Raw genomic sequence first — 11179 nt, 5'->3', positions numbered from 1 at the left:
AGTAAATGGATAGGAATAATGCATTATCAATAGAACATGTTCTACTACAGGGATAGGAATAATGCATTATCAATAGCACATGTTCTACTACTGGGATAGGAAACTACATTCAGCCACGGGACCATTTTTGTCCGAGCAAATGGGCCGGAAAATAATTGTAATCATTTGTACACTGCAAATTGACCACAACTAAGAGCAAACAGAGATTGCATCTATTTTTTTTTTATTTGTGGGAATACTTGGGAACAGATTTCCTACATTAAACAATTTATTTGCTGAATTCCTGGTGATTTTACATTATTTTTGGGGAGCCAAAAAAAAAAATCACTTGCGGGGCTAGTTTGGCAAATATATAATGTTAACTTTCCAAGGTGATGGGCTGTATCATGGATATCTAGACAGTTCAAACACTTTGGCTGTGTGGTTTGTGTTTTGTTGGTTTTTGGTAAATACCACCTCCACAAATTAGGTCAAAGCGATCGCCACCAACAATGTTATGACTAGTCGCAACTCAGTGAAGGAACTTTTGTGTGTTGGAGATTTTGGCTCAGCGTAGAGCTCATTGAAGCTGTGATTGTGAATACAGAAGAGAGGGAAGTGTGAATCAGATTAGGATTAAATGTGATCTTAATTCGTTTCGTCTACTCAGACTAAGCTGCAGCACATGGCCTAAAATCCCAAACACAAATATTCAGGCCACTTGAAACAAAATAAACTAGATTGTCTATCTCTCGACCTAAAAGAATGAAACCCATTGTTAAAATCCTTCAGAAGTAACAGTTTATTCTCTGAGAACCATTGAGGCATTCAAAAGATCACCTTCAAATACAAAGCAACTGGTTAAATAGAGGGTTAATTCCACTTTACTTCTGCATGTGGCATGTTACATTGTCTTGCCCTAGTAACAGGCATATATAAAGTACAGAGCCAGCTAGAAATCCTCAGTGAACCTATCTTACCCATGGTGCCAGTGTTAGGACTGCTGTCTGTACCCTTTGACCAGAGGATGGAGTCCAGCTGTCTGAGGGGTGGGGGGCTGTGTTCGGGGGAGCAGCAGGAGGGTGTGAGCGCCAGGATCTTAGCGGCCGACACAGAGTAGAAGTCTCTCTCCTTCACCACGCGTCTCTGGCTCAGCATCATGTGATTACAGGGGATCAGGTACCTGGAGAACCAGAGGAGGGGGGAAAATCCTGTTAGGGAGCCCCAGCAGGGGGAACAGACTGGGGTTAGGGGGAGGACGGGGGGTTATGGTTTTACCAAGAAATGCAGATGTCTCGGTGTTTGGGTGTAAAAGCGGAGTAAGGGCTCATCACATGGTAAACCAATCAGCTGTACCATGATTTACAGTAAGACAATGAGGCTTAGCTGAGAGGAGAAACTGAATTTGTAAGTGTGTGTGTGTGTGTGTGTGTGTGTGTGTGTGTGTGTGTGTGTGTGTGTGTGTGTGTACACACCTTAGCTAGGTATACAGAGAAAGACATCATACACCCCAAATGTTCCATATAATATCATCATGAACATGCCTAGAACATGGAACAGGCCCCACCCACTCACCTCAAGATGAGCTGCAGCATCACATCCTCACAGTACAGTCCAATGAGAGTCTGGAACAGAGCCAGAGACACAGTACCCAGCTGGAAAACACCAAGAAGATAAACATCACAAGATGATGAAACAAAGGCCTCAGAGGACCGGAATACATCGCAGGGCTGGATTAACAAGTAAGGGATTACCAAGGCTGAATTTCAAAATGGCTTCCTGTGGCACCTCGCATCATACCTGTTTAAATGTTGCCGAGTGACCATGGACAGCCTGAAGTCACAGCTTTTGTTGATACTTGTATCCCTGATGCAACTTCACATAGTTGGCATGTAACCAGGTAATAGTGCCCCTAGGTCCTTAATGAGTTATGTTTTAGGCATGGTGTAGGTCTTGATTATGTTGAATCGTGTGGAAACAGGTGTATGCCCATCTGTCTGAGTTGCTGACAGCTGAATAATGATAAGTGTAGGGAAATGTCGCCCTATTCTAAACCCTCAAATGGACAGACACACCAACAGTGAGTCGACCTGGCCAAGGCTTTCGACTCTGTCAATCACCGTATTCTTATCGGCAGACTCAACAGCCTTGGTTTCTCAAATAACTGCCTCGCCTGTTCATCAACTACTTCTCAGATAGAGTTCAGTGTGTCAAATCGGAGGGCCTGTTGTCCGGACCTCTGGCAGTCTCTATGGGGGTACCACAGGGTTCAATTCTCGGACCGACTCTTTTCTCTGTATATATCAACGATGTCGCTCTTGCTGCGGGTGATTCTCTGATCCACCTCTACGCAGACAACACCATTCTGTATACTTCTGGCCGTTCTTTGGACACTGTGTTAACAAACCTCCAAATGAGCTTCAATGCCATACAACACTTCTGTGGCCTCCAACTGCTCTTAAACGCTAGCAAAACTAAATGCATGCTTTTCAACCAATCGCTGCCCGCCCGCCCGCCCGACTAGCATCACTACTCTGGACGATTCTCACCTAGAATATGTGGACAACTACAAATACCTAGGTGTCTGGTTAGACTGTAAACTCTCCTTCCAGACTCAGTAAACATCTCCAATCCAAAATCAAATCTAGAATCGGCTTCCTATTTCGTAACAAAGTCTCCTTCACTCACGCTGCCAAACATACCCTCGTAAAACTGACTATCCTACCGATCCTCGACTTCGGCGATGTAATTTACAAAATAGCCTCCAACACTCTACTCAGCAAACTGGATGCAGTCTATCACAGTGCCATCCGTTTTGTCACCAAAGCCCCATATACCACCCACCACTGCGACCTGTATGCTCTCGTCGGCTGGCCCTCCCTACATTTTGGCGCCAGACCCCCTGGCTCCAGGTCATCTATAAGTCTTTGCTAGGTAAAGCTCTGCCTTATCTGAGCTCACTGGTCACCATAACAACACCCACCCGTGGCACGTGCTCCAGCAGGTATATCTCACTGGTCATCCCCAAAGCCAACACCTCCTTTGGCGGCCTTTCATTCCAGTTCTCTGCTGCCAATGACTGGAACGAATTGCAAAAATCACTGAAGCTGGAGACTTATATCTCCCTCACTAACTTTAAGCATCAGCTATCTGAGCAGCTTACCGATCGCTGAAGCTGTACACAGCCCATCTGTAAATAGCCCATCCAATCTATCTACCTCATCCACATAGTTTTTATTTACTTTTTTACTCTTTTGCACACCAGTATTTCTACTTGCACAACATCATCTGCACATCTATCACTCCAGTGTTAATTTGCTAAATTGTAATTACTTCGCTACTATGGCCTATTTATTGCCTTACCTCCTTACGCCATTTGCACACACTGTATATAGACTTTTTCTATTGTGTTATTGACTGTACGTTTGTTTATTCCATGTGTAACTCTGTGTTGTTGTTTGTGTTGCACTGCTTTGCTTTATCTTGGCCAGGTCGCAGTTGTAAATGAGAACTTGTTCTCAACTGGTTAAATAAAGGTGAAATAAAATTTAAAAAACAGGATGCTTTGGGTTCAGTGCTATAGTACAACCTGCTTCTGACAATGAGGGTTTGGGGCCTGTTTCCTGTCAAGGCCTTTTAAACAGATTATTATTTTAGATAAAAGACTGTTCTTTGAGCCAGCTCTCAGATGCCCACCATGATCAAAATTACCTTCTTAGCTATCTAAGCTGTGTTGTTGTTAAAAACATCAAATCCTTTTCAAAACCATCAATGTAAAATTGGCTGCAGGTATCAGAGAAGTGTTGTTTTTCTACCCTGTAGAGTACAAATCAGCCCAGGAGCGTTTTTCACAGTTGAGTAGTCCTGTGAAGAGAGCCCTTGAACGTTTCAATTGACAAGCCTCTGTTGGATGTTAATGAATGAAGCCTTTCCAGCAATTCCCCCTGTTTGAACTAGACATTACATTTCCTAATATTTACTTGCCTTGTATCATCAATCCAACAACTAATTAGATAGTTATTGTGCGTTGCCATGGCAACAATCTGCTGTCTTTGATACTGACATTTTAAATATTTGTTTAAATTATTAGGAAACGGCCTCTGGGTAAACTATTTATCTCCAAAACAAGTCTCAGTTATTTTAAACATGACTCACACAGCATAGCAGCAAGATTCACAGACAAATTAGATCCTTCAGAAAGTTATGTCAGGTTGAGGCAGCCTGGCTATCTACTAAGTGTTACTAGGAGACTCTAGGTTGAAATATGCACAGTACTCAATATGTTTTGCAACTGTATGTGTGCGGTTGTGTGTATTTGTGAGTGCTAGCATGAAGGCTCCGGGATCTGAAAAGGGATGTTGACACGTGCTGAGCAGGTGCTTCAGCCTGCAGACTCCCTCCCGTACCTGGTGTGTCGATGCGGCTGACCAGCGTGTCCAGGATGTGGACGTTACCTGGAAGGGTGTGTTGATGCGGCTGACCGGCGTGTCCAGGATGTGGACGTTACCTGGAAGGGTGTGTTGATGCGGCTGACCAGCGTGTCCAGGATGTGGACGTTACCTGGAAGGGTGTGTTGATGCGGCTGACCAGCGTGTCCAGGATGTGGACGTTCTCGTGGCGGTGGAGGAGGATGAAGGAGAGGAAGGTCTGCAGCAGGACCGGCTCTGACACCGACCGCACGAACAGGTCCAGATAGGCCGTGGTAGTCATCACCTCCTCCAGGGTCAGCTAGAGAGAAACACAAAACCATCAGTAGGCTGGACACAAATACGCCGCATCCTTCCTTCCAATCTTCCTGGAAGTAGTGACTGATCTGACATTGATCTGGAATGATGGATGTAATACTGTGCGATCCATGCTGTGTTTATACTGACCTTGTGGAGGGCCGGTGCCAACACAGGCACCAGAAAGCCATTGTAGATGTAGCTGACCAGCTGGTCCCTGATGCTGGGGTGAGCCACCTGAATGACTGCATTGCAGAACTCCAGTGAGTTGAGGAACTGGACTAGGGTGGGCATCTGTAGCCAGTCCTCTCTGTGGAGGCAGTGCCACTCCTCACCGGGCACCTCCAGCTTGGTGGGCAGAGACGAGTAGAGACCGCTCAGCCCCGTGGCCAGCACCTAGAGGAGGGGGAGAGAGAGACACATTTAGTGGAACCCCTTCAAGTAGGCTATTGCTTACTTACACCATATAAACTGTACACTGTGGTCTGGTATCACCAGTATGCATCCAAGTTGCTGGGAATAACTAGGATCTGATATTATTGTGTGTTTCCTTTCATCTTTGCATGAGTTTCCTTTTGTGCATGTGAAAGATAACTATCCATGACTTTGCACAAAGGGCTCAAATGCCTTGGCAGGATAGCGTGATGCCTCTAAACCAGGGAACTGAATGGGCCTCTGTTCTGACTTCCCGGTACAGGTATATCCCCGTCTCTCCATTGGCTTATACAGACAGTAGGAAGCTAGGCAGGTAATCCTGTGACAAAGAGGTATTGTAGCCTACTCCTGCTGTGCAATTACGTCAAATACTGTTACATAACTGGTTATCATCCATGCAGCCTGTACAGTGTCTCCACGGTACAGGTGAGATTGTTTTTTCAATCTGTTGACACTGTTTAAGCACTGCCAAGCTAGATAGTCAGTTCACAACAGCTCGGGGATTCGATCCAGCAACCTTTCGGTTACTGGCCCAACGCTCTAACCACTAGGTTACCCACTGATTTACCTCTAGTTGATTTACCTGTTGCCCAGCTTCATCAATAACAATGGGCATTGACGTATGGCTGTGTGATTTTAGAGTTACCATCCAAAAGCAAGGATTTCCCTGGTGAGCTAATGCATCAAGATGGTGGCATGGTTTGTATTCTAATCAACAACACAGGTCAAAGTTACGACATCAGTCTAATGCAAATCGATTAACATCATTTATAATCATCATGGACTGAAGTGTTCATCCATTTTTTTTTAATATACAGTCTAAGATGTGTATAAATTCTTTTGACAGCTGGGCTGAGTTTAGCCTTTTAATAACATGGGTGTGTTGCTTGTTACATTATCAAAAGCATATGAATACCACACGTTTAACATACAACAGCTCCACTCTCCCTCAACCTGATTTATTATGCATACAGTAGGCTAAGCATATTTTGGCTATGAATATCATACGCCTATCAGGGGACAAAGAGAGGTCAGGGATATTAACTTGTCTGGTAGTTGGTACAATGAGTTAATAGGACATTGAGTCAAGGGCAGAACAATCATCCATATGACATGTATACAGAGGCGATGGAGAGAGAGGAGAGAGAGGGGGGGGACAAAGTCTAAACAAAGAGAACAAGAGAAGGGCAAAGGGACAGTGAGACATAAGAAACAGAAATACAGAGGCATAAAACGAGAGTCACAAATCACAGACAGAACGTGAAAGAGACCAAAAGGAGCAAGACAACAGTATCATAAAGACAGACAGCCACATCTCCTCACCGGACAAAAGTAGGTGTTCTCTGCGATGTGCTGGGCCACGCGCTGGTTCTCTGCAGACAGTGACATAATGAGGAGCAGGGCGTCCCGGGCCTGCTGGCCCACCAGGCCCTCCCGGTGGATGAAGGGGATCAGCAGGGAGAAGATCAGGAAGTTGGCCGCCCCCTGGTCCTCGCTGTAATAATAATCAGCATCATAATTGATGGGATTTCTATAGAGCTTTTCCAGTATCTCGAAGCACTTTACATTGTAAGGCGAGAAACTCACCTGGTATGGAAGAAGAGCTCCAGGACAGACTGGTCCTTGGCCAGGACACAGCACAGTTGGTTGAGTAATGACACCAGCTCAGCCTCCACCTCCGGGCCAGCTGTCCCCGAGCACGACGACAGGAGCATCATTAAGGGTCGTAACACAGGTTTGTGGTGCAGTAAGGGCTGCCGCGCCTGGCCCACAATCATCTCGTACATCTTAGAAGAAGGAGATGACTTTATTGTCAGTTGTCACTGAGATGTCTTTTTCCTTTATCCCAACCCCCCTAGACACCCTCCTCACCCTCCTCACATCCTGACAGATTTCCCTGTCAGACCAGGGATTCAACCCTCCAACCCCTCCACCGTCTCTAACCTCTACACCTACCTTGAGCTGCTCCAGTTTCATATCATCAGTAAACTGTCGCCTCAGGCTCCAGAGGAAGAGCCTCTCCATGACGTTCTCCATCACCACAAACTCCAGGATGGGTCCCATGGCTCCCGCCTGGCCGGCGTCCTCCTCCATGAGCAGGAACAGCATGTGTTCCACGTAGTTCTGCACCGCGCTGGCCTCGTCCCCCGGGATGGGCCCGCCGAAACGCATGGGGCCGCCGATGACACCAAGGGCAGCCATGTTGCTGCTGGTGTTGCTGCGGAGAGGATCATGCTTCTCCAGGATCTTTACCACCTGAAGGGACAACGAGGAAGGTACAGGGTTATGTCCATAGAAATGAATATAGTACCTGATTATCTGTGGTAATTTCACCTTCATTTTACAAGGAAGAAGATCAAATAAGATGAGATAGTTCTCGCAGTGAACTGAATATTGTCTTTGGTCAACTTGAAGTTCATTCGATAACCTCGACAGAGCAAGGTTAAATAAATCTACTAACAATAGAGACAAAGCTATTACAGTATGCCATTGCTACTGTCATCGTAACAGTTGAAATCAAATTAGCAAGTTATTTCATCGCGTGTACACCAGAGTATAAGACAAACAAAGTGCTTACAATGATGTTCAGGCTAAATTAGATTGACTGAAACATGTTGGTTTGTTATGTTGGTAATATTCTCTCGGGAGGACTCATAAGTGACAGTTAATAATAATCATCAGACAGCCCGCTGCTGCCTTTATTGATCTAGACGAACACAACAGTCTATTACAAGAGGAAGATCTGAGAGAGAATACAACTCAACTCCTACGGGAAATAAATCAGGGAAAGCTGATGAATCGTTTGTGATTTTACGAAGATTACATTTGCCTGAGTCATGTCAATATAATATCTCAAGCCCAGGCAGTTACAGTTGTGTATAAATTGGGTTTGTGGTGTTCAAATTCCACTGTTGCCTGTGGAATTCTGTACTGAAATGTAAATGGACAACCACAAATCAAGTGGCATCGCATTTATATTGACAGTGAACCATAAACAAAATGAACGCTGACAGTGACATGCACATAATATAAATATATTGATGGTAAATCAGCTTGATATGAAAGTGTATAAGGCTGTTTTGTCCTCTATATGTTTGTGCCTTAGTGTGCAGATAGTCAGTCCCTCTCTTGTAGGACCTCCCTACATAAGCCTCACTAATGAATACAGGACTGTGTTCAGTAGGCCACAATGCATGAAAAAAGTTCTGTTGCCTGGGAAAAACAAAAATCTGTATTCTCATTGGACAGGTTCAGGTAGTACCTCCCTGTTTCACTAAGTTTCAAAACATTCCTTTAATGAACACAACCCAGACATGGGAGGAACCATTCATAGAGCCACAACAATGAGCTCACTGTCCCCACCATGTCCTGCTACCATGGCGATGGGAAGTCCACTGAGAGCACAGCAGAGGGAGAGCCAGACTGGCTGACTGAGACAGGGCCCCCAGGTGACTGATTGATCCAGGCATGATAGCGCGATAACAGCACAGGATGAGTGAAGAGAGGGAAGGAAGAGGGAGGGGAGTAGTGATGGGTGTCATATTAAAGTTGCCACTTCCTTCACTCATGTCTGTCTACAATCCTGTCGGGTATTTCTGGTGTAACAAATAGCTTTGAGGACATCGCTGGGTAACAGAGTAGGACTATAGATGATCAAGTGGCCTTTTCTAACCCCTGACTGGACTGACTAATAATACATGGATGTGATGGAGGCATGGAGCCGTCAGGATAATGGATAACATGTACTGGTACATAAAGATAAATCAATATAGTTCCCTTTGTGTACTGGTATCTGTATTGAACCATAGTGAGATGAAACAAACTGTTGCCTAGAACATATTATCCTGTCCTGGGCAACCCACTACACTGACTGGATAACGTCCAGCTCTCTCAGACATCCTAACAAAAGGACAGTGATTTCACAGGGGTCTGGAGAGGGAGAGATAAGGCTGAAGCCATTGACTGTCAATGAAAGTCTACCTATTTTTCTGAAATGTCAACAGTGTTCCTCAATACAGGGTCCCGGGGGGAGCCTACTTAGCAGGCTGGGCTTTTCCATGAATTCTAAGATCCAAACTCAATAGCAGTCCTATCACGCTATTAATTAGCCAAAATGTAGCAATTAAGACTCGGCTGGAGCTGTATTGTAGTGCCAACTTGCCTGCAGAGAGGGTCAAAGATCTAGAAATGTCCTACATTTCAGAATATGATTCTGTTGAAACCCTTAACAGTGCACTTCACAGGCCTAACATTTATATTATCCCATAGAGCGGCGCACAATCGGCCCAGCGTCGTCCTGGTTAGGGTTTGGCCGGTGTAGGCCGTAATTATAAATAAGAATTTGTTCTTAACTGACTTGCCTAGTTAAATAAAAGGTTACATAAAAATAAATAAAAATGATAAATACTGAGAATGATACACAAAAATGAAACCGATTGAGCATAATAATTTCAGGCCTCTTGGTGTTACTGTGTTGTTACTGTGTTATTACGGTTCTACGTCCAGCAACGTGAGCTCCAACCCCATTTTATAGTAAATGATGTTTGTGTTTCCAGGCCTTACTGTATTCTATTCTCTGTAGCTGAGAGGGGTGGAGACTCCTGCCAACTCCCTCCCACTGGGGTGAACTGAGGCTGAATAGAGAAGGGAGGAGCCAGTAAGTCATTATTTCAGTTACATACTGTAGCCGTTCAGTTACCACAATGAGGTCTGGGGCTGAGAGGGTTCACGTTCATGGGCGGATTGTAGGAGTTTAGGTTGTAGGATTTAGGAAATGTTTGTGTTATAGGTGCATGTAGTGTTTTGAGGGTTTGAGTTAGGGTCTGGGTTCTACGAGATTGAGCTATACAAGTTAAATGAGGGTTTTGAGCTGAAGGTATATCTAGGGTCACAAGACAGAGTTGTGGTTTTGTTTACCTGTGCCCAGTGGTTCTTGAACACGATCATGCAGGTCTCTGGGTCCACCCCTTTCAGGACCAGGGCCTCCCCCTGTCTGCCATCCCTGTTTCCGTTGGCAACCATGGAGGCCATCATCATGGTGACCAGATCTGGTGTGGGTTAAACCATTACGCAGGACGGGGAGGGGTAGAGGGGGAGAGTCCTCACTGGAGACCGGCTGAGACCACTTGCACAGGTGGGTGAGGGAACACTGGGGATCTGCAGAACACAGAAAACATAATGTCATCATCCTGTACATGCAGATGGAGAATCAGTAGTTTGTCATTGTTCAAACCTATAACAATACATACTATGGCATACTGTAGCAGTAGCTGACAGATTAAGACACTGTAGCACAGGACAGATTCAGGGTGATACATACTGTACAGTTGACCACTAGCCAAATAAACCACACAAACACTGCAGCAGCCTGCAACACGGTCTTCTCTCCCCCTCTCCCCCTGGATTCACAGCAGCTAGGCATGCGAGAGAAAAGAGAGGGAAAACAATGACAGGGCACAGGCAGAGAGGACGAGAGCGAGCGAGCGAGGGAGACACTCAGCCGGTGGCACAACCCACGCCCTCTATTCCTCAGCTCGACAAGCGCCTGCCAAGATGCTTACCCAGGGAAAAGTAGTGACGGCTTTGTAATAATATATACCATTTAGCAGACGCTTTTATCCAAAGCGACGTACAGTCATGCTCGCATACATTTGTAAGTATGGGCGGTCCCGGGAATCGAACCCACTATGCTGGCGTTGCAAGCTCCACACTCTAGCAACTGAGCTACAGAGGACCACAGAGTTACAGACGTAACGCCTCGCTAGTATGCTACAATGCACAGTGAACTCCGTAAGGTCCCAGTGACACCACTTTCATCACCCACTCACTCATCTTGTGACACCAGAAGAGATTATGATGCATGACAATAGAGTGTGTATTAACAGCTAGTGGGCCAGCGAGAACTAATAAAACACTATTCTTTCCATGAATGGTCTGGAACTGTTTTGGTATGTAAAATATGTTGACTTTGTCTGCAGCCTAAAGTTATGTTGATTCTGTTGGTTCTAGCTCTGTCCAGAAACGCCTGTGAAAATATGTGT

General features: G+C 45.3%; 1 protein-coding gene across 3 annotated transcripts in view; it reads right to left on the bottom strand.

Moving 5' to 3' along the window:
• The window catches only part of LOC106602395 (FHF complex subunit HOOK interacting protein 1A-like), a 37911-nt gene that overhangs the window by 9178 nt on the left and 17554 nt on the right, over positions 1–11179 (bottom strand). For all 3 annotated transcript variants that reach the window (XR_006769561.2, XM_045716602.2, XM_045716601.2), the window contains exons 3-10: positions 10056–10295; positions 7095–7394; positions 6726–6925; positions 6462–6633; positions 4854–5099; positions 4540–4707; positions 1555–1634; positions 960–1162 (exon numbers count right to left, since the gene is read on the bottom strand). Coding sequence is in view for 2 of the 3 variants with exons in the window: in XM_045716602.2 (XP_045572558.2) it covers positions 960–1162; positions 1555–1634; positions 4540–4707; positions 4854–5099; positions 6462–6633; positions 6726–6925; positions 7095–7394; positions 10056–10175 (1489 nt within the window). In the remaining variant the exon portion in view is untranslated. The remainder of the gene's footprint in view (positions 1–959; positions 1163–1554; positions 1635–4539; positions 4708–4853; positions 5100–6461; positions 6634–6725; positions 6926–7094; positions 7395–10055; positions 10296–11179) is intronic.

Source organism: Salmo salar, chromosome 04 (assembly GCF_965601325.2).
Source record: "Salmo salar chromosome 04, fSalSal1, whole genome shotgun sequence".
Classification (NCBI taxonomy): Eukaryota; Metazoa; Chordata; class Actinopteri; order Salmoniformes; family Salmonidae; genus Salmo; species Salmo salar.
Note: the sequence above shows the minus strand (reverse complement) of the source record. Positions and strands in the feature narration are given on the sequence as shown.